The sequence below is a fragment of the Amphiura filiformis genome, chromosome 6 (genome assembly GCF_039555335.1).
Source record: "Amphiura filiformis chromosome 6, Afil_fr2py, whole genome shotgun sequence".
Taxonomy (NCBI): Eukaryota; Metazoa; Echinodermata; class Ophiuroidea; order Amphilepidida; family Amphiuridae; genus Amphiura; species Amphiura filiformis.
Window position 1 is genome coordinate 68,480,856 of NC_092633.1, and position 25,174 is coordinate 68,506,029.

The 25,174-nt window shown below is 37.9% G+C and overlaps 1 protein-coding gene across 1 annotated transcript in view; it reads right to left on the bottom strand.

The window, feature by feature from the left end:
• Positions 1–5,515: 5,515 nt before the first annotated feature.
• The window catches only part of LOC140155910 (conserved oligomeric Golgi complex subunit 7-like), a 53,545-nt gene continuing 33,886 nt past the window's right edge, over positions 5,516–25,174 (bottom strand). The window contains exons 17-24 of the mRNA XM_072178927.1: positions 24,374–24,494; positions 19,476–19,576; positions 15,090–15,220; positions 13,937–14,014; positions 13,108–13,222; positions 11,191–11,331; positions 7,747–7,837; positions 5,516–6,969 (exon numbers count right to left, since the gene is read on the bottom strand). Of these exons, the coding sequence (XP_072035028.1) occupies positions 6,891–6,969; positions 7,747–7,837; positions 11,191–11,331; positions 13,108–13,222; positions 13,937–14,014; positions 15,090–15,220; positions 19,476–19,576; positions 24,374–24,494 (857 nt within the window). The 3' untranslated portion in view covers positions 5,516–6,890. The remainder of the gene's footprint in view (positions 6,970–7,746; positions 7,838–11,190; positions 11,332–13,107; positions 13,223–13,936; positions 14,015–15,089; positions 15,221–19,475; positions 19,577–24,373; positions 24,495–25,174) is intronic.

The window sequence follows — 25,174 nt, forward strand, 5'->3', positions numbered from 1 at the left end:
GTTTTATGTAGGCCAAAGGAGTTAAGTTGAGCATAATAAGTGCTCACATCCAATTTTTCTTCAAAACAGAGTTTTTGATATTCTCCTGTTATTTTACATGTGTATTGATTTTCATGATGAAGTGATGTTTTATAAATTGATTTGAACAGGTTTTCAAATTAAACCTATTGTTATGGTATTTTGTGTTTTGGCATATTTTAGATCATTACCAAAATTGATCCAATTTGCATGCAATTGTCAATCCAAAATTATCATCAAATCATCTGAATATTTGTATTTGGCATCAGTTATTTTAACAAAAGGTATTTTTCATTTCCATCATGATACCATCCTGAGTAATTTGCCAACCAATTTATTTCATAATTTATTTTTCTTTCAACATGTCATTTGATATGAGCTAAGTTATGAACCTTAACATTGTGTTCTATTATTGTGTTCAATAATCATATCATAAAGATTATGGTTTGCTAGGATTGTTTATTTGGTTCACTCTTTTGTTTGAGTAGTGTAGGTTTTATAAATTAAACCTATATTTTATTAATTATGTTTTTGGCATGAAGATCACAGAAAAAGATGATCTTAATTTGCGCAACATGTCATTACATTTTTTTTTTTCCAAATAGCTACTCACCAATGTTTTATTATTTTATGATATCATGTCTCATTCATCATCATGATATTGATTTTATTGGTTTGTCATCTACATGAAAGAGTTATTTGTAGAAGCACCAATCATTGTTTTCTATGTTGTTCTTGATTTAATTGTCAGGAATATTAATGATTTGTTAATTATGTATCCTCCATCTTAAGTTCATTAAGTTCATAATTATCTTGTCATCTTATAACTTGTTTGTTTTCCATCATGATCATAGTATTCATGTAAAGTTATTAACTTATTTATTTTTGATCTGTGTCATTTTCACATGACTAAATTAAAAGTAGAATCTCAAAAATATATTCTACATTGATGTAGGCCTTTATTTTCTTCCAAATTTAAGTCTTGTATATCATGTTTAATTCAAAATGAGTCATTGCATTCATACATTGCGAAGTTTTGTATCTTCCAAAGTGTTAATTGGTTTATCATGAAAAGTTTCTTTTGATTTGTAAGTCAGGTTTGGATGTGGTCATGAAAGTCATAAAAGTTGAAGTGTGGTTATTGATTCTTTTCTATTGTTTGGTATTTACCATGTTTACAACAAAGTGTACCTTTTGGATTTCATACCAAATTAGCAGGTCATAATGCACTTTATGTTGTAAAGAGATAATTGCATCACTTAGTATGTACATGTATTTTATTATTATGTTTTTGTTGAAATTTGTAACATTCTTCAAATTATCATCTTCCAAATTTCATTTAAAATGCCGAGACGTCATTTTCTCTGCAGCAGGGGTGAATGTAACGGGCACCAGAATGGTCGGTCGTAATAATAAGGGTAGGGTTTGAAATGTTAGGACTTAAGGTAATATCATTATTTACCATATTATTTTGATTTTGCCATTCTTAATTAATGTATGTAAATTATATTTCTATCTGTTGTGTAATTAATCGATCATAATCATCATCAAGTAAACTTATTTTCCATCGTAATCATCATTGTCTTTAAAACTGTTTTTAATAGATCATGGTTTATCTTTAATTTGGAAAGGTCATTCACCTCATGCATTGATAATGAACATGCTGCATCCTTTGATTCTCAATTTTATGAGTGCATCAAATGTTTTATGTCTTCATTGTTTATTGTCTTCCATTCATAGAAGTTTTAAGAGCTCCTTAGCAATTGTGTCCTTTTATATGAGTGTGTATTGTTATCCTAAAAACTTAGTGTGGTGTAAATTATTGCCACTTATCTTTTGGCTCAAGATGGTAGGAATTATTCATGAGAAAGTTTTATCTCTTTAACGGGTTGTGTATTGTTAAGAGTAGTCATTAAGTAAATGCTTTGTTAGGGATATTATTTATGCTGTTGTAGAGATGGTACTTAAGTTGGTTTCCAAGTGTTTTTCCCATAGGAACTTGTCTCTGATAATTTTACTTCACTTCCATCCAAGATTCCAACTGATAAACATCAAAACTTCCATCTTAGCTGCCAACTGGTCAACATCAATTCAATCGTCATCATATTTATATTGCATCCATCTTCATTTGTTCTATCATCATATATTAAAGCCGGAACATAACATTGCACATCTTCAAGTTTTCCATCTGTGTGTATTTTATTTTGTGTAACGGTATTGGACATTTATTATCGCCCGAGTAAGTCCCTGAATCCAGAAGTTGAACAAAAAGAAAATCACCCTAAAAATCTCTACCGTTACATTGGCGCCCACCGTTACATAGTAAATAGGCCTCCAGGAACAATCTAAGCCTAAAACCGCATTTATAAACCACGACGGTCTGTATGAATTCAAAGTTCTGCCTTTTGGTCTTCATAATGCTCCCACAACTTTCCAGCGAGCGATGCAAGAAGTATTGCGTATTTGTATTCTGTTACTTATATGATGTAATTATCTTTAGTAGAGGTTTTGAAGAGCATTTGGATCATTTAAAACAAGTATTTGATTGACTAAGAGAAGTAGGATTAAGGTTACAACCAAAGAAATGCACTTTTGGACAAACTGAAATCAAGTATTTAGGGCACATCGTTAGCAAAGATGGCATAGGTACAGATCCCGCCAAACTGCAAATTGTTAAGGATTATCCTACTCCAACCAAGGTTTCTGAAGTTCGTTCTTATTTAGGTTTTTTTTTGGTGTATTATCGCAGATATATCAAAGATTTCTGTAAAATTGATGATTACCTCACAAAATTAACCAAAAAGGAAATTCCTTTTCATTTGGGATGCAAAATGCATAGAAGCGTTTGAAACTTTGAAGCAAAACCTGCTGGAGCCTCCAACTCTGGCCTATCCAAGAAGGCTCCAAGATATGATGTTACTCAATTCATTCTTCAAACAGATGCCTGTTATGTGACCTGACACGACGAATCAGCCGTAAAGTCGGCCCCGGTCAATTTTGTTTTATTCCGTGTTTAGAAAATATATATCATAGGCTTTAAAATGGCATATCATTTGACTTCAAACGATATCCAGAAGCGGGGTTATGGTGTGTTGAACTCTGCTCCTTCTATAGAAATAGGTAGAAGCTTATTATCCTCTTCAGCAATAGGATTATTGATTGGTTTAAACGGTGTTCAAATGAGATAATTGTCGAACCAAATTAAGGTACCTATGAATACGACCTTCACGCACATATTACACTGTAACTCAGAATACAATTTGCCGACTTTACGGCTCATTCGTAGTGTACGTCCACATATATTAAATCATTAATAACATGCATCGAAGCAGCATCGAAGTTCGATCCAAAGATCGAACGAATTTGTTTCTGGTGCCTTTGCAGACTTAATTATGCATATTTAGACAATTGTACTTGCTGTTCTCATAGTCATTCCCCTGAATCCTTACAGTCAGAGTGGGGAAGGTCTGATGTTGATGACATGGCAGATAATGTTTTGCAAGAACCACAGTACGATTATGTTCATCCTCAAGTTGATGCCATAAGAAATTTGCACTTCAAGCATGGTAAACGGATGAAGATTGACGATGAAACAGCAGCACAAAAGGCCCCCTCCATTCCCAGTGATAGATTTCGGGAAATTCAAAGAGGCATTGCTGACGAATGGGTTTGCTAGTTCAATGTTGGCTTATTTAGATCGTGATGAGTTGCCTAAAGATGCATCAAAGGCTAGAGATTTTGTTCTACAGTCAGAACAATATTTTGCTCTCGCTGGTTGTATATCACATATGGCACACCTTGGCGAAACAAGGAAATGTCGAACGTCTTCATGTTCCCATCATATTTATTGATACAATTTTGAATATTGTCACGACCATGTACTCGCCGCTCATTTTGGTTTCCAACCAACTTATGATCGGATCCGTCAGCAATATTTCTGGAAGCGATATGTACTGAGATATAGACAATTGGGTTAGGTCAAGTATTTCTTGTTCACATCAGAAACACATAAAGTTTTGGCACCCTTAATCACAATGAAAATGCCGGGAGCATTTGAACTGGTTAGTGTAGATGTACTAGGACCATCTTCGTTCCACATCTACAGTGACTAGAGTTTCCTTTGACTATGTAATTTGTGAACATGGCTGCAGCTTTCTCAGTAAACTGGTACTTGAAGTATGTCGCATTATGCATATACAGAAACTAAATACCAGTTCATATCACACACAATGCAATGCAATTCAAGAAAGGTATAATGCAATGACATTAGATACTATTTCACATTATGTGAATCAATTTCATAAAGACTGGTATAAATACTTATCAGCGATACAATTTGCATATCGTACCACTCCTGCAACAAATTTTGTTGGTTTTAGTCCCTTCTTCCTATTGCAAGACTTCCTATTGATGTTATTTTACTGAAAGAATGTCAATATCCTGACAAGTACATGAGATTAGGCTTTTCCCCATTTCGCCATGAATAGGCACATACCCCAACACTCATTTCAACAAAATGTACCTTGATTATGGCCAACAAGGCACCAGTATGAACAGAGAAATGGGGCAATATATAATTTCACTCATATTTGACGATCTCCTGAAGAGGAAATCAATTGACAACCACGTTGCTGAGTAACCTGCACCTGAGACTATTATAATCTCAGCCTGCACCATCTGCGGTAAGCAGAAGGTCGTCACAACAACATCAGTGTTGAAAAAGAAAACCCGATTACATTTCAATACTACCATAGTAAGTGCTTTTTATTGGAGTAGAACAATGGATCTTTAATTTTTGAAGCCAGTATTGATGTTAGGCAATTTCCTCGAGGTGACAATAACTCTTGATGACTCCGGCTTAGATATTTCAGCCTTCATGATCAGATGGCAGGCTACCTATCATCCAACGTGATTTTTGATATCATGTGATTACTGTTCTGAACATTTGCCAAATCAAGGTTGTGGTCACGATTGTGGGTAGGACCCACCACAACCTGTGCAATATTTGATGGTGTTAACAGGTCTAGACATGAATGAGTATTTTCGAGGGATGGAAGAGGTTTTATCAGATTCTTTGAAGAACATTTTAGTTTTTAGTTAAATCTTTTGGGATGGTGGTGGTCTGTAGATAACAAAAAGTTGCATGGACTTACTCCTAGAGATTGGAGTAATATCTATGTGTTCAAATGAAGAGAACTAAGCTTCTTTCTTTGATATCAAATCTTTTGTCCAGGATAACACACTCATCACAGCTTGATCTATTGACAGGTGGAATGCGGTGTATGATGATATCTGGTAGAGCATTCTCAAGGTCATTATAAACTATTGTCCCATCCGTTGCCCTTTAGTAGTTTCTGTCAAGATGAGGTCAATTATTGAAATCGGTTTGGAACGACTTGCACCCTTTTGGCAAAAAAGAGTGCTTTGAAATGCAACAGCAATGAGACAATGTGGAGGCATTTCTGTTTGGGGAAACACTGATGTATTTGCATAACTTACATACTGGTATATTCCAAAGCTAGGCAACACATATTTATTGATTGACAAATACACAATATTTGAATATTATATTATATACATTATTTTATTTCATTAAATAATTAATAACCAGAAATTACTTCTTTCATATCAGAAATTGAAATAATACATGTGTCATTAGATTGTATTAACCTGTCCAAGTTAACCTGACATTCAGACCCACATTGTCCACAAACTTAACATTAATGGTTTCTTAACAAAATATTACAAAGAACAGTGGAAAGTGTGTTGCATTTTCATGTACGAAATATATCACCAACAGAAAACAATTAATTCCTTCTATTTTAGTTAGACTTTGTGTTTAGTGTGAAACTCTCAAGAAGAATATGACCAACTGCAATGAGTTTATCCCAGGCCAATGACACTCTATAGCAGGGGTGAGCAACCTTTTGGAAGCAGAGTGCCTGTGTCATGGATCTGTTGCTGTGAGCATTGGTGCTTCAACAGTTGCTGAACATAGTATTGCTGTATGCCAGCAACTAAAAGCAGACACTTGCGGTTGACAATACTCCTTCTATGTGTCAGTGAATAAAAAGATGCAAGGAATGAACTGGTGCTTAATTTAGTCAAACCTTATAGCTAATAAAAGGTGATTGAACTGAATTGAACGTTTAATACCAAAAGATTACACCCATTACCAAAGTCCTTCCACATTTTTCCTCACAGAAGTTGGGTTCTGATTGGTTGATTGAATCACATCATGCAATATTGGCAGATCACTTGTTGAACTAGCTGCATAGCACTGCATGCCCCTGGCATGAGCTATTTATTTTTCTTTCTGTCAAGCATATCTAGACATAAGCAGCTGAAATCTAGGAGATAATCCTGACTTTGGCTGGCCAGGCACAAGCGACCTGGTGAGGGGGTCACCGTGGCATTTTTTCCAAGTGTAGCCAAGAATCGGGCTTATTTACCTGATCAGAACCAACTGTAACAAGGTCTTTTATCAAGGGTCATCTGCCTCGCCTTTACCAGATGAGCCCAAGGGAGAGTGGAATTACAAGATTTCACATGATAAACAGGATGCATGCATTGGCAAGTGAAGTTCAAAATGACCTTGCCAAGGACTGTAAGCAAATCAAACAACTCACAGCAAGGGATGTAACCTGGGTGGTGAAGTGAAGTGGTAGACTACTCCTTAGAGAAATATTTTGCAGCAAAAAGCTGGATATTCTTAAATCAACTCTTATTGGCTACTGTTCCCCCTCTCAATGACAGTGACGGAGCTTTTGCTTCCCTATGACGATGCCTGATTCACAGGCTGTTGGCCAAATCAAGAATGTACAGAGAGCAAAAGGACAGAAGATTCTAATCCAGATAGTCAATTATCTACTTCACTTCTCTTTGGCACTTCTCATGGTGCCGATGGCATGAACAACTCTGTCTGGAATCTTGCCTTTTGTTTCACCATACCTGGAAAAAAGAAAAAGAAAAATACAAGTCTTTTTAAGATTTGGTCTTGACCCTTTGTTTTTATACATTGACTATTTACACACCATCTTGCTACCAAAGCGAGGTTCTACATGCAAATGTATGCCCAATATAGTGATTTTTTTTTGTTGCTTTATAAACACTTCCCAACATAAAATTTTATAGGGCATACACACTCACGTTCATTTTGGGAAGACCATGCAAGGAGGAGCAATGGAGTTTCATGGATGTGTTTTTATCACTTGTGATATGAGAGGCAAACTGTGCATAACAATGTCCTATTGAACAATTACCATACAATTGTCACATGATCACAAAGGTAGCCAGACAAGCTTGTTAAATTAATGTGTTTTGCAGGCTTATAAATTTTCTATTTCAATAAGGTTTAACCTGTAACAAATTGACTGTGTAACGTGTACCACCACATGATTAAGATAATGCAACTTGGTGGGTGCTTATGGGCTTGCTCTTGGTGACAATTCTTAAGGATTAACAGGTGCACTTTCAGCTGATATCTGCTCAAATTCAACCTTGCTATTGAATATCGAGTTAATAAATAATTATGCTAAACCACTTTTGACACACCTTAATTAACACAATCTAAACATTTTTTGCGAGATCAAAAACATGAATGAAGTATTTTATCAAAGTAGTGTCCATCCTTTCTGAGCAAAAGCATTGGATACATAGCAAAAATATGAATGTGGTTAAGATCTACACTAAAATCATTGTGAGAGCACCTGACAGTGTAATACTTACTGTGACAATGGAAGCTTAATCAGTGTCTCTACATCTTTGAGTGGCTTGGATGCATTGATACCTAATGCATCAAATACATTACACAAGTAGTCTGAAATACAGAACGAAAAAAAGTTGAGTCAAACATTCTTTACAGTTGTGTTTATATATAGTTTGATTGTTTACATGGTTACTGCCATCATCTGATTTTCATGCCCTGCCCAGGCCTATTAGTGGTATATAACTATAAAAGAAATAATTATGCTATACAGGATGTCCCTGAAAGAACTGTATCGTCTGAAAAGCTAACATTTGAGCCTTTTAATGGCCTGACTGAACAGAACTGAAACATGTATGATATGGAGCAATTTCGCAGCTATCAAAGGTTTTTAAAATTTTGGAAATTGGCCTTGTCATTCCTGAATTATAACAATTTGAAAATTACACCTCATTTTTCATCCATTCCACAAGTCAAAATTGCATTGAACAATTCATACCTACTTTCAGTAGTCGATTATTCAGGTACAGGTCATTGCTTTATTGCCGGTGAAAACTTAATATGTGATACGCTTCACCAGCAATCAATAAAAACCATCGATCCTCAAAAGTGTGAAATTTGATTACAATACTGAAAAATATTAATCTTGATCAAAGGTTAAGACCAAATTAATCGATGTTACTTAATCCCAAAATTACAATTGACGGCAGGTTTTTTGAATTACAAACAAGATAACATGAGTTCAGTTTCAGTCAGAAGACTGTTTTTCAGTAGCAAATAGATAGAGCTTTAGAACTGTTCAAAATGGTAACTCGACCCCAATTTCCAGTAGAACACCATGGGTTCATGACAAGAGTCTATTGGGAAACGCATAGCCCTGTGAAAGTTATCCAACGATTTGCACTTGAGTTCCCTAATGCACATAGAATTCCTTCAAAGGGACCAGTCACGTCCAATGCAAACAAGTTTGATGAACATGGCACAATCAGGAACAGGCAGTCTGAGGTGTCTGAATGCAGGAGAGAGGGAAGATCTCCACAGAACATTGATGCGGTCAGAAGGGCTTTGGAGCAAGATCCTACTATTAGCGCCCGTCGAAATCCAGTTCATCAAATAGGCAAAACAACTTTTAAAGCGGATTACCATTTATGATCTAGAGTGGTATCCATACAGGATCCAAGTACGACATGCTCTGCCGGGTGGTGATGCACAGCGCAGACTAGATTTTTGTCAGTGGTTGTTGACACAACCTAAAAGGATGCTATCGGACACCTTCATAGTCAGTGAAGCCAACTTTTACATGAATGGCAAAGTAAACACATCGAATGTCCACTGTTACTCCCCAAGAGGACAGCTTCCCCGTGGACTTGTGTACGATGTACCTTCAGACAGGAGGAAAGTTACTGTTTGGGTGGGACTTACAGGCAGAAACCATGTGATTGGTCCCGTGTTCTTTGACCGTAATGTGAATGCACAAGGTTAATTAGATATCATCAACGATGCAGCGTTTCCTGAGCTGGAACAAATTTAATGGTGCTTTGAGGAGAGTGTGGCTGATACAAGATGGAGCTTCCATCCATCGCGCTCGTATTGTACGTGAAAGGCTACATGAGAGCCATATTTCCCGGTCGGGTTGATGGCCTCGACTATGATGTGGAGTGGCCACCTAGATCACCTGATCTTACCCCTTTAAACTTTTTCCTGTGGGGTTATTTGAAGTCTAAGGTTACAATGGAGCTCGAAAAGCAAGAAAGTAGAAAGGTGTCAGTGCTTGACAAGTATACCAGTTCCAAATAAACAAAGTAAAATAGATGTGTAACCGTTTGCAGTCTTTCCTTTTGTAATGCGTTTCCTTTATCTTTTCCAATCCATATGTATTTGGTATTGAATTCGTGGAAAGGATGCAAAATGAGGTATCATGGCCTGGGATCATGGCATATTTGTGGATATTTTAAGAATGGAGCAACAAATTTTCAAAATTAAAAAAGTATAAGATAGCTATTGTATAGCTCAATCGCATAGGTTATTAACGCGGCAGTGTACTCTAGACATTGTTTCTTTCGCAAAATTGAGTTTTTTTGATATGTTTGTACTTTGTTATGTTTTTTATAAATACAAGGAATAAAAATCCAGATTTGTAAACTCCAACTGTAATATTTTAAGGATTTTATTTCCCTATTCCACTCGTGTTTGAAATTGAAAAGGAAAGAAAATCTTTGTTGTACCAGCAGGGTATTATGCAGCAATAACAACGCATCGCGTTGAGTATCGAAATGCGCTTACTGATACTGTGATGCTTATCTGCATCTTGTGGCGCATCTTATGGAAACACCACGGAAGCACTGATTTCACAAAAACCTAGTGGTCAAATGGCTCCTTTTAGCTGATAAAATGTGGGTTTTTCAAGTTCTTTCCCCGATTTAAATATCAAGTTATGAATGGATTTCGCTCAAACTTCTCAAGGGGCTGTGGATTAACCCGATGTTCCCGTAATATAAGGTAGAAAAACAAAAACTGTCGCATTCTCCTGTGAGATTCGATGAAAGTGCAAAATATGATCACTTTAAACTTCAATGGCCATTATTTCAATGTTCATTTTCTCAGTAAAATGACGATTTAGGTACACGATAACTCAATAAATACAGCATCTATAGGTAAGCAAATATGATCATCGTAAAAAGCATGATCGACTCAAAAAACAGTTTTCTCATTTTTTATATTTTGGTCTATTTCCGATTTTAGGCATCATTTTGTGCAAATAGGCCTTTGTTAATTTCAAAAAGTTCAATTTGATGCCTTATATGGTCAATATCTCAAAAACTAAGGCCGATATCAAAAAAATAAAAAAAACGTTTTTGGAATGGAGCCTCAAGATTGAGCTAAAAACAAAATAAAATATTTTGGAAAGAGTGTTTTTTTGTTATGAATATTGCCAAAAATTCACTTTTTTGTGATTTTCTTTATAATTGTTGTTTTTACCCCAAATCTGTATTTATATTAAGATTTATTGATGTCTTGCCCTTATAAAAATGTATACTTTTGTATGTTTTGCGCTAATAATTACAAAGTTATTGCACTTTTACTACATGCATGTCTGAGAGTACACAGCTGCCTTAATTCGTCATTAAAATACTCAAAAATTGAATTTCCTCATGATATCGTTCTTTCAGGGACACCCTGTATATGAAAGTCAATCTCAGCTTTTGATTGTCATCACATTTGCTAATTATTCGCTGTTTATTACATTTTAGGAAGGGATCATTTTGCAACAAATGTTTTCCACTTTTTCTTAACTAAAAAAACGGTTCGAAATGATTTGCTATAGCTACGCATGCAAGTTTTTTTTCCTTGGTTGATGTTTATGTGGTAGGTAAAAATAGTCATTTTTTACACCCAACACTGACACAAAATCAAATTCAACAACTTGGCAGCTTGACACTTTAACACAATAAATGGAAATTATTTACCTATATCTGTTGCAAGTTGCCTTGCTGCATGTTGTGTTAGTTCAGGTATTCTCAAAATGGCTTCTGAATAGGTGTGCATGGTTCCCCTAGCAACAGCCCCAAGCCAATGGTCAGCAAGATGATCAGACTCTTCCTCAGATCCTACATACAAGTGAACATCAAAGGAAATATTAAGGTTATGTGTGTATCTCACACTGTAGTTACAATGGTTTCAGGCTAGTCCTCCAAGTCATACCCCTTCATTTCTATAATTGCTGAGCCTACATAGTATTTTGGTTAGAAAAACATGGGTACTACTAGTACTACTCAATTTATTAGACCAGAGATTGCAGAACCTATTTAAAACTTGTACTCAATGTGTTATATTTTCTGACAAGTCATCAAAAGTACATATTGTATAAGTAACTCAAAGTTACTTTCTAGATCTTTATAGAATAACTTAGTATGACAAGGTAATTATACACATGTTTGCATTATTTTGTTTTAATTAAAGAACAGGATAGTTATCGGATGTAAGGTCAAGACAAAAACAAACTTGTTGTCAATTTAATGTTTAATAAGTACAATCAACCTCTCTTATCCGGACCTCTTTTATATCAGAGATGTCACAGGCTGACCCAAAAAATCCTGAACTTCTATGAGGCGTAGTGAGTGTAGCGGCGGAGCTCTCGCCCTACGGTGTGTGGTCCAGGGGCCGCTTAAGGGCCCCTGGTGGGGTCCAGGGGCAACGCCCGGCGGGGGTCGAGGGGGCGGTGCCCCCCTAAGCTCATGGGTTTCTACACAGAAAAAAACCCTCAGTAAGTCTTCTGGAAGAGCTAATTTGGTAATACATGTAATATTCTTCAAGGCTGTTATCTTGGCTTGTTTTCTCAAAATTATACCGTAAAATATGCAAATTAGGTAACTTAAGCCCATGTGATTTTAGCCGATTTAGCACCCCAAAAGAGACCATTTTTGACATTCAAACCTGTTTTAAATTATTTTGAAAAAATGCTTCCTTCATCCTAAAAAAAGTGGTTTTAAATGTTCAGTTTCCTATACTTTTGTACATAAGAGACATTCTTCAAATGTAAGCCAATAACATGGCTTACATGGCTGAAATTGATATATATATATAATGTGCAATATAAAAACGATGATTCATCAAATTTTTGACACCCACCCCCTCTTCGGGTATGTGGGAGGGGGCCAACAACATCCGGGGGCTTAATGTGCAAGTCAGAGGGTTTCTGCACATTTTGCACTGCAGAAAATGTTGGCCTACAAAAAGGGAAAAAAATGCTCTATTAATGATTTTAAAATGTATTGAATTTGTATCCATTTTGAAATCATTGATGCTATGACATGAACACAAATTATCACTTTGCATATTAAAAACACAAACAATATGTTTTGTAGGTCAACCATGAATGATCCTAACATTTAGTTCTTGGTCCAGGGACCAGACCAGAGACACTCCAAAATTTTTTTTTTTTTTTTTTTTTCTAAATCCGGAGCACATAAAAAATCTGGAAATCCGGATAAATCCGGAAGTGTGACATCTCTGTTTATATGAATCTCTCTGTTATCCAGCTGTGAAATCTTCATAGGAAAACATATTTTTGATGATTTAACACCTTAATTCCACACTCTGAATGCTTAGAATGACATATATTGCATGAAGCACTATAAAAGCTATTTTGTAGTGTTATTACCCAATATTAAAACAATCTTGTTGTCACAATTTCAGTTCTTGGGACAGTCAATGCAGAATGACATGTAATTCACTTTTCTGGATTTTTCACTTGTCTGGACAATGCTTAGTCCCATCATGGCCGAATAAAAGAGGTTGGACTGTACTTTTAAAGCTATATCAAGATAAGATCGACATGTTCCTGGTTTGACCGACATGTTCCTGGTTTTGTGTGTAACATTTACCTTCCTCAGGTGGGTATGGTAATTTGCCAACTTGCAGTGCTTTTTCCAAAGCCGGGTTTTCTTGAGTCGTGAATGGTTCCAATTGTTGTGGTAATGTCATCACATACTGACCAATCTGAGAAGAAATCATGAGATAAAAATGCTCTAAAATACTGACATACAAAGGTAAAAGTAAAGATCATCCCTTATGCTTATTTAAATGCTTATTTATTTATTACCCCTGTACTATCAAATCAGTGAATGCACCCAGGTCTTCTGTGTTACATTTGCTATGTGGAGCTCATTACAAGAAAATGCAAGAAAAAAAGGCCAAACCTCACCGTCAAAATGAGTTTGAACCTTAGACCTAAAATCACCATACAATTACAAATTTCCACTGCTGTTCAACGGCACTATACTTTATATAGCTACTAAACTGATGTTGTCAGGGGTATACTGTTATTTTTTCATTATTTATTACTTAGTGCATTCCTGTTTTTATTTTGGCAAAGTGCTTGCAACCATAATCACCAAATACATCCAATCTGATAAACATCTCCCACAAGTTTTTAAATGTCTGCCCATGGACCAAACAAAACAGGTTATATCTCATACAGTGGCATAGCATCATAGGGGTATGTGCCCCCCCATCCATTTGAAAATTGAGAAATTCCCATAGTAAAAAAAAAAAAAAAAAAAGACTTGTGCCCCCCCTCAAGCCTGGTGCCCCACAAATCATGGCTGGTGCCCCCCCCCCAGGATGAGTCATGCTACACCAATGATCTCATACATAATTCTCTTTTGCTTAAGATATCTCAGGAATGTCCCAAATTACACATGAGACTCTTACTTTTGTAATATATTCCAGTGGTGATAAGCTGAACATGGGAAGGTCTGCAGATAGCATGTCTCCTTCTGTTTGCCAAATCTAAACAATCAAATCAAAGATATTATGTCAGTGATCATTTTCAGAAAACACATGCATTATATTACATTTTAATTACAATTGAATTTAAAATGAAATACACACTGACTGCACTGGAGTAAAAGTAGTACATAATATATTATTTGCGCTTGACATACCCTTGGAAAAAAGTGTTTTCTATCCATAGAGAGAAAAACAATAAAAGTAAAATCTTGAAGAGGTTCATTAGGTTTGTAGAAACTCAAATACAATATTTCATCTTGACAAAACCAATTTGTTTTACTGACCTGACAGTTTCGACCATCTTGGACGATGGTCATCTTCAGAGTGATGTTTTTTTCGACTTCTGTACACCAACAGAGGGTGCACCAGCGCCCCAAAGTGGGTCGTACACATGACTAAGGTAATGGGCCCCTCGTCTCTGTTCATGGTGTTCAGTGCTCTCTTCCTTATCCAGATTGCTTCACGGATACGGCGGGCTCCCAAATTACATTCTTTCTCGAGGACTTGGGCATCTTTCCAATTGATAACATGATTTTGTTGTGCGGCGTGGTCCACAATCGCTGATTTGGACTGTTCACTGACCGATTGTTTCCTTGTTTGTCGAGTGAAAGTTCCTTTACTACGCGCTATTTTCTCTGTCTCTTTCTTATGCTCGTTCAGTCTTGTTTCAAAGCGACACCCAGTTTCTCCTACATAAGTACTGTCACAATTTGCACAGGGGATTTCATAAATGCAATCCGTAGTACTCATAGATAAGGAAGAGAGCACCAAACACCATGAACAGAGACGTCGGCGAGGGGGCCCATTACCTTGGTCATGTGTACGACCCACTTCTGGGCGCTGGTGCGCCCTCTGTTGGTGTACAGAAGTCGAAAAAAACATCACTCTGAAGATGACCATCGTCCAAGATGGTCGAAACTGTCAGGTCAGTAAAACAAATTGGTTTTGTCAAGATGAAATATTGTATTTGAATAAAAGTAAAAGAAAAAGTTTGCTACTTTTGGTACTGATCAAAGTATACCTTTGACTTGAGATATTTTATTCTTTTTGTGATGGGGCATTATACAATACATACCTCCATGTTGGAAATCTGAGCTAGCTGCCTTGCCAAATGATAGAACACAATTGTAAATGTAAACTTGTGAGCATGCTCATTGACCTTTGACATCTCCATCATCACATCCTGCAATAATGATGACCCTCCATCTATAAAAGAATGAATACAGACTATTTAACTATTGCACACCAACAAAAGTGTATTAAATTAAATACATAGTTTTACAATACAAGTCTTATGGGTATACACTTAGGCCTGGACAATGCCAATGCATGAAAATATGATGAAGAATTATTTGTTTATATGCCATCTGACACAGCTGCTTTAAATATCACTGAAAAAAATACCACAGCACAAGTTACATAGCACAATCAATTGCATTTTGGGGAATGATGCTTTAAAATGGTATGTTTTCTATATCTAGTTTGACTTTTTTGCCAAAACATTCATCAACACATTGGTTTAAGTAAGTTTGCTCCCCTGCCCAGTGCAACTCTCAGTATCACAGGTGAACTGTATTTATAGCTTAGTGTTAAAACATCTGGCATTGTTGGCTTTTAACGGTGAGAGTTCTGAATATGGGTAAGTTCTGCACCAAATTGGCCATTTTTCATTGACAATTCTGAACTAGGCAATTAGAAGTGTTTAACATTATGTGTGATCAAATATTTTATACAGAATGAAGCACAAGCATAATGGGGCCACTGGTGGGGGTGTATCTCGCATGTAAGTATTTTGAACAGCACAGGGGCACGGTGGCGCAGCCGGTTGCGAGTTTGAGCCCCGATAGTGCAATCATGTTGTGCACATGGGCAAGGCGCTTTACCTAGTCCAGGAGCAAGATCCCACAAGGGGCCTAAATAAGGACTTGGTTCACCCTCCACTACATACAAGGTTTGACACCATAGGTAGTTAGTATGGACCCTCTAGATCACTGCTAGGTAGGTAGTGGACTCAAATTGGGGAAATATAAATTATAGTTGTGAAATTTTAGGCCAGTTTCAAACCTCACACATGGTTTAGAAAAATCGGGTATCCACTCGATTATGGACTATATACTCCCAAATATGCTCAAATGAAACCTGTTTTGCTTAAAAATAATACTAGAAAGTTAGACAAATCAATTAGCTACATATTGATACCAAAATGAATTCAATATCATGAGTAAAAGTGGAGTTCTTGGAGTTTATATTTCCCCTACCCCTTAATTTTGTCCTATTTTTTGTGATTTTATGCGATTATCGTCCATACATAAAATGACCTGTAAAAAAAAGTGATACCACAATTTGAGTCCACTACCTACCTAGCAGTGATCTAGAGGGTCCATACTAACTACCTATGGTGTCAAACCTTGTATGTAGTGGAGGGTGAACGAAGTCATTTTTTTGAGGTTGCTGCTCCTGTACTAACCTGACTTGCCTATCTCTACCCAGGGGTAAAATGGGGAGCTGTTAGGAATATTGTCCATTGAGCGCAGTCCAAAGGTATGAGCATGTTTTGGGCGATGTATGGCAGCTGATATATTCTAATGACAGCGGTATAGGGCTTTGATACATGTCAGTTCGGGGGCACTGCTAATTCAAAGACGTCTCTGATATCAAAGACTCTTCAGTGCCGAGACACCTGACAGTATCATAATTCAGAGACGTCTCATAAATCACATACTCCCTAGTTTCAAAACCCAGCCGCAAACTTTTTTAGTACATGTTGGTGCACCGTGACCCGGCGCAGCGTCCCTAATTTTTCGAGTAGGCCTAATCAGGGTCATAGCTAGCCCAAGTTGAGTGTCTGCTAATTTTACTATCCAATTCATGAATTAAAGCGCAGGCTCAGGGTACACTCTTTATAGTAAACGTAAAAAATCGGGGAATGCCAAAAAAATTGTGTTGCTCTTTTTCATAACTTGAGCTTAAATGTTGCAGAATAACTTTTCTTCCTCGACGACATTTGGCAAACTTTCAATTCTCCGTACACATCAAAACTCAACATGTGGTGATGAATGCACCAAACTTCTACATTAATATTTCATAGATAGAGTATTATACTTGAACTGCAACATTATATGGGAGTAGTAAATTAATTGTTCAGGCCCAGACTCATGGAAACAATTTCAACCAATACCAAGAAGAAACTAGAAGCATTTTTATTCACTATTTCATTAAAACATTTTTATTTCCTAAAATTATTATCATCGTTATTATTTACAGGCATTTCTAGAGTCCGAGAACTGAACAAAATTTCAAAATGTTGAACAGCGGCGCGGCAGCGCCGCTAGGGTTGTCTGAGGCGATATGCCCCTCACCCCTCAATTAGACAATTTTTTTTTCAATGTGAAGGCCCAATGGAGCAATTTGGTGCAACATGTTTATTGGTTATTTTTCGGAACAGATACTTTTTACAGATTTCCAGCTGACCCAAATTTTAGTTTTAAATGAATCGTGTGCTCAATAACTCCTACAATTCAGCCTAAGTGTAGCCTTTTTTGTTTTAGCATGAAGGGGTGCTTGAGGGGATATGCTATAATAGGCTTATAGGCATATGAATGATAGGCCTGTAATTCATACAAATTTCCTGCGGACCTGACTTCTGGGCCGCAAATGTTATGGGTATGAACCTACTCAATTAGGCCTATATCATATGGATACTTGCAAGTTAGCCTTTTCTTTTTGACGGAGAAGGGTACCTGAGGGGGATGTGCTCCCTCAGATGTTGGGGAAATTTCAAAAAATTAATGAAAGGCACAATAAAGTAATTTTGTGTAAAAGTTTAAACTTATTTATTGGTATTATTTTCGGCATAATAGATTTCAACGGACCCGAGTTGTGAGGGGGGATATTATCCTCAAACTAAAAACATTTTATATTAGGCCCCTATTATTAACTTATTTTTCCGACCATCATGATTAAGCATAGCCTATAGGCCATATCATCATGTCATGATAATGCATAATATGTATTTTAGAACGGATTTCCAGTGGATGCGATTTCCGTATCACAAATTTCAAGCATGAACATATGATGCGCAATAACTCAGAACGTACTCTTCTTCTTTTCTTCCTTGTTTTCTTTCCACTTTTCTGCCTTTCTTTTGCCTGAAAATGCCCGGACATTGAAATGAGGCTAGGTGGCTGTGGCAAAACAAAATTTTCATCCCAGTTTTGCTAATATTTTGTGCCGATTTTTGTAACATTTTCGTCCCGGTATTGGTATTATTTTATATTTGTTTTCAGTTTTTGGTATATTTCTTTCAATTTTTGGGAAATTAGACCGAAAAAGTAGGCCTTTTCCTTTTCCCTCCCTTTTCCACCCCTTCGATTTTTTAGGGGGCACTGTCTATATACCTTACTGCCCCACTGGCTTTGCCAAGGCCAGTATGAAGGGGGGGGGGTCGTGAGATGTAAAAAAAGAAAACAAATAGGTTTTTTATGCTTTTTTAGTCAAATAAGTCTAAAGTTTTGGGTAGAAGGTCCACTTTTTACAAAATTGCACCACCCCCTGGAAAAAGGTTCACCTTTTAAAATCAGCACCCCTAAAAGAAATACTGCGTACAGGCCTGGCTATGCCACTTCTCTGTCACTCTCATCCCCTTCCCTCCCTCTCTTCCCTCTCCCTTCTCTCTCTCTGCCTCCCTCTTTTTTTTAAGACCCGGGGGCTGCAGGCCCCAAAGCCCCACCCCCTGGGCGCGCGCCTGGTTTACCGTAATTTGTTGATCTATTTTGAGCCACCTGATCATAACATAACCCCACCCCTATTAATAAAATACAAGTGTCCATATTTATCCGAATCCATCCCCATGCACGTGTGCAAGAAGAGTCAGGCCACGAGGTTAGGCCTGAACGTTTCCATAGGGGCCTACCATTTTTCCCCCCAAGTCATTTTTGAACATATTTTTGAAAAGGTGCCGCCAGCATGCCGCCACAATGCGTGCCAAATATCGCTCCCCTCCCCCCTCGTTGACTGGCGAAAAATTCCTTGTCCCCACATTGTTTTCCTTGCCAAATATTCACCCCTTCCACGTGAATTGGGATTTTTTACTTCAAAACGTTGGATTTGGGCCGTAAATGGCTCGATTTTGCAATCTAAGTATTTTCTGAGACCATTGTCAGAATTTGCACAGATAGATATGATGTTTGCACAGATAGATATTTGCTAAATATAGGAAAGCATATTCTGATACATTCACCTTCGTGCCGAATTGCTGCATCTAGCGCCGAACTGTCAAAAAAGCACGGCGTATGTGATATCCCAGACCCCCGTATGTGAAATCACTGACCCGTCTTTGATATCAAAGACGTCTTTGAATTAGCAGTGCCCCCGAACTGATGTGAAAGGTGCTGTATAAATGTTATTATTTTATTTAACAGTTGAATTCATTTAGAGGTACACAAACCTTTTTATGCCTTACCTTGTTTAAGTTTATTGATGATATCAATAAAAGCTGCATGTTGTACTGGGTCCTCTTTCACCAAATAATTGTACTCTTGGAATGGATTGTTGGCTGTGTGACTGTGGAAGAGTTTAATACAAAAGTTAGTATCCATCTCTGATACACTTTCATTTCAAAATATGTTTATCAGTCCAGAGTCCCATGGGAAAAAACAAGTAAAGAAAGAGAATTTTTTCAGTGTCAAATGTGATATCAAGTTCTTGTTTAGGGTATAAAAAACACCAAATATGAGATAAAACGTATCACTTTTCATACGAAAACCTGTTTTAGTGTATGAAAATTACAATGGGAAATAAAGAATAAGAAAAAGGTATAAGAGTGAAATGCAAATTTTTACTATTATTTGTTAAACATAAGTGGTGTGATCAAGCAAAATCAGTCTGAAGTTGGTCATATTCAATTTTCAGTTTCTTGTTGGATAGCAAAAAGCATTTACAAAGCTGCATTTTGCAGAAACCACATTGAAATTGAACAACTAGTTCAAAAGATATAAGCAATTAAAGAGTTTCCAAACAAAAGAAACAAAAGGAAACATTATTTTCCTTTCAAACTGTGTAGACTCTCATTCATCTGGGTATGTTAAAATTAAGATTTAATTTAAATCTGGTCAACCAGACATACCTTTTTGACTGACGAACCGGCGTTGCGACTGAAACCTTCAGTCTTCAGCTGGGTTGTGATGCAAAGCTGTCACACGGCTGGGACCGAATCATAAAGACATTCCTCGTCGATTGTCATCAATACCGGAAGTGTCCGTACTCAGGTCATTTGCATCACAACCCAGCTGAAGACTGAAGGTTTCAGTCGCATAGCGTCGGTTCGATCCGTCAAAATAGGTATGTCTGGTTGACCAGATTTAAATTAAATCTTAATTTCAACATACCCAGATGAATGAGAGTCTACACAGTTTGAAAGGAAAATAATGTTTCCTTTTGTTTCTCTTGTTTGGAAACTCTTTAATTGCTTAAATCAATATTTCTGACTTCAGACTGATTTTGCTTGATCATATTATATTCAAAACATATCATGCAGATCATAATCATACTTGGTAGGAAAAACAAACAGCAAAATACTTGTTTACAGTATGCTTTTCATACAGGGAAAGACTTAAGGGTGCATTTTGTGAGTGCTTAACTATTATTTGAATGAGTAGTGTGCAGAACATAGTTCAACTTCTACAGGGTAGAAAATACATCAAAATACTTAGGATATGCTTTTCATACAGGTAAAAAGACTTGTGCATTTTGTGAGTCCATACATGTGAATGATACCACATTGAATAACAGGTTTTCCCAGGGCTGTGCTTCATTCATGATCCATCTTCTTACCCTGATGTGATGCTGGTAATGCTTGTTGGTGAGAAGACTTCATCTAGATGGCACGAGGCACGATTCAGTAGACTACTTACCCTGATGTGATGCTCGTATAATGCTTGTTGGTGAGAAGACTTCATCTAGATGGCACGAGGCACGATTCAGTAGACTACTTACCCTGATGTGATGCTGGTAATGCTTGTTGGTGAGAAGACTTCATCTAGATGGCACGAGGCACGATTCAGTAGACTACTTACCCTGATGTGATACTGGTAATGCTTGTTGGTGAGAATACTTCATCTAGATGGCACGAGGCACGATTCAGTAGACTACTTACCCTGATGTGATACTGGTAATGCTGGCTGGTGAGAAGACTTCATCTAGATGGTACAAGGCATGATTCAGTAGACTACTTACCCTGATGTGATGCTCGTATAATGCTTGTTGGTGAGAAGACTTCATCTAGATGGCACGAGGCACGATTCAGTAGACTACTTACCCTGATGTGATGCTGGTAATGCTTGTTGGTGAGAAGCCTTCATCTAGATGGCACGAGGCACGATTCAGTAGACTACTTACCCTGATGTGATAATGGTAATGCTTGTTGGTGAGAAGACTTCATCTAGATGGCACAAGGCACGATTCAGTAGACTACTTACCCTGATGTGATACTAATAATGCTTGTTGGTGAGAATACTTCATCTAGATGGCACGAGGCACGATTCAGTAGACTACTTACCCTGATGTGATGCTAGTAATGCTTGTTGGTGAGAATACTTCATCTAGATGGCACGAGCCGCGATTCAGTAGACTACTTACCCTGATGTGATGCTGGTAATGCTTGTTGGTGAGAAGACTTCATCTAGATGGCACAAGGCACGATTCAGTAGACTACTTACCCTGATGTGATGCTGGTAATGCTTGTTGGTGAGAAGACTTCATCTAGATGGCACGAGGCATGATTCAGTAGACTACTTACCCTGATGTGATGCTGGTAATGCTTGTTGGTGAGAAGACTTCATCTAGATGGCAAGAGGCATGGTTCAGTAGACTACTTACCCTGATGTGATACTGGTAATGCTTGTTGGTGAGAAGACTTCATCTAGATGGCACGAGGCACGATTCAGTAGACTACTTACCCTGATGTGATGCTCGTATAATGCTTGTTGGTGAGAAGACTTCATCTAGATGGCACGAGGCACGCGATTCAGTAGACTACTTACCCTGATGTGATGCTGGTAATGCTTGTTGGTGAGAAGACTTCATCTAGATGGCACGAGGCACGCGATTCAGTAGACTACTTACCCTGATGTGATACTGGTAATGCTTGTTGGTGAGAATACTTCATCTAGATGGCACGAGGCACGATTCAGTAGACTACTTACCCTGATGTGATACTGGTAATGCTGGCTGGTGAGAAGACTTCATCTAGATGGTACAAGGCATGATTCAGTAGACTACTTACCCTGATGTGATGCTTGTATAATGCTTGTTGGTGAGAAGACTTCATCTAGATGGCACGAGGCACGATTCAGTAGACTACTTACCCTGATGTGATGCTGGTAATGCTTGTTGGTGAGAAGCCTTCATCTAGATGGCACGAGGCACGATTCAGTAGACTACTTACCCTGATGTGATACTGGTAATGCTTGTTGGTGAGAATACTTCATCTAGATGGCACGAGACACAATTCAGTAGACTACTTACCCTGATGTGATACTAATAATGCTTGTTGGTGAGAATACTTCATCTAGATGGCACGAGGCACGATTCAGTAGACTACTTACCCTGATGTGATGCTGGTAATGCTTGTTGGTGAGAAGCCTTCATCTAGATGGCACGAGGCACGATTCAGTAGACTACTTACCCTGATGTGATGCTAGTAATGCTTGTTGGTGAGAATACTTCATCTAGATGGCACGAGGCACGATTCAGTAGACTACTTACCCTGATGTGATGCTGGTAATGCTTGTTGGTGAGAAGACTTCATCTAGATGGCACGAGGCACGATTCAGTAGACTACTTACCCTGATGTGATGCTGGTAATGCTTGTTGGTGAGAAGACTTCATCTAGATGGCACGAGGCACAATTCAGTAAACTACTTACCCTGATGTGATACTGGTAATGCTTGTTGGTGAGAAGACTTCATCTAGATGGCACGAGGAGCGCGATTCAGTAGACTACTTACCCTGATGTGATACTGGTAATGCTTGTTGGTGAGAAGACTTCATCTAGATGGCACAAGCCACGATTCAGTAGACTACTTACCCTGATGTGATGCTGGTAATGTTTGTTGGTGAGAAGACTTCATCTAGATGGCACGAGGCACGATTCAGTAGACTACTTACCCTGATGTGATGCTGGTAATGCTTGTTGGTGAGAAGACTTCATCTAGATGGCACGAGGCATGATTCAGTAGACTACTTACCCTGATGTGATACTGGTAATGCTTGTTGGTGAGAAGACTTCATCTAGATGGCACAAGGCACGATTCAGTAGACTACTTACCCTGATGTGATGCTGGTAATGTTTGTTGGTGAGAAGACTTCATCTAGATGGCACGAGGCACGATTCAGTAGACTACTTACCCTGATGTGATGCTGGTAATGCTTGTTGGTGAGAAGACTTCATCTAGATGGCACGAGGCACGATTCAGTAGACTACTTACCCTAATGTGATACTGGCTGGTGAGAAGACTTCATCTAGATGGCACGAGGCACGATTCAGTAGACTACTTACCCTGATGTGATGCTGGTAATGCTTGTTGGTGAGAAGACTTCATCTAGATGGCACGAGACATGATTCAGTAGACCACTTACCCTGATGTGATGCTGGTAATGCTTGTTGGTGAGAAGACTTCATCTAGATGGCACGAGGCACGATTCAGTAGACTACTTACCCTGATGTGATGCTGGTAATGCTTGTTGGTGAGAAGACTTCATCTAGATGGCACGAGGCACGATTCAGTAGACTACTTACCCTGATGTGATACTGGTAATGCTTGTTGGTGAGAAGACTTCATCTAGATGGCACAAGGCACGATTCAGTAGACTACTTACCCTGATGTGATGCTGGTAATGCTTGTTGGTGAGAAGACTTCATCTAGATGGCACGAGGCACGATTCAGTAGACTACTTACCCTGATGTGATGCTGGTAATGCTTGTTGGTGAGAAGACTTCATCTAGATGGCACGAGGCACGCGATTCAGTAGACTACTTACCCTGATGTGATACTGGTAATGCTTGTTGGTGAGAAGACTTCATCTAGATGGCACAAGGCACGATTCAGTAGACTACTTACCCTGATGTGATACTGGTAATGCTTGTTGGTGAGAAGACTTCATCTAGATGGCACGAGGCGATTCAGTAGACTACTTACCCTGATGTGATGCTGGTAATGCTTGTTGGCGTAGAAGACTTCATCTAGATGGCACAAGGCACGCGATTCAGTAGACTACTTACCCTGATGTGATGCTGGTAATGCTTGTTGGTGAGAAGACTTCATCTAGATGGCACGAGGCACGATTCAGTAGACTACTTACCCTGATGTGATACTGGTAATGCTTGTTGGTGAGAAGACTTCATCTAGATGGCACGAGGCACGATTCAGTAGACTACTTGATAACTGCAACTCAAATTCCTCACCTTGAAGAAGTAGTTCACCTGTTAACAAATACCGACAATGATTGAAAGTCATTTCTTGCATACAGACCCATACTTGCCTTATACATCATAGCACAACAGTAAAGTGTATGTTACTAAAAGGTATCTAAAAAAGGATGCCTATAATATATTTTCAACAATTTCTTTACTTTTTTCTTTTCAAATTGTTCAGGTATTAGTGATAGATGATGCCCAAAATATTCACCAAAAATATAAGAAATGGAGGGGGAGTTGGGACCTGCACCAAATCAAAGTGAACATTTGAAAACTCCCATTGAAATGCAGCAAAATGGCAGGTGCCCCCCTTAATCAGTGGAATAGCTCGTGTGAATGACCTAAACAAGCTAATGGCAGCTATTGAATGGTTGTCTTCACATGACAAGCTATCCAAAAACATCAACAAGAGTAATCTATGAGGCTAATTTCCTATCAATTGATTCCAATAAGCGGATATGAATTTCCTGCTCCAGAAGTATTGGCCAAGATTTGACAGTATACCAAAATGTGGTCTGATAATTTTAATGTGTGGGCTAAAGTTGATCAAAGTTCAATTTTACTAGATTACATGACATGATATATGTGTGTAAACCTATTTTCTTACAGTAGTTTTGATCCACGGAACCTTATATTTTAAAAGGCTGTGCAAAAACTGTATACCTGTCATCATTATATTGATTATA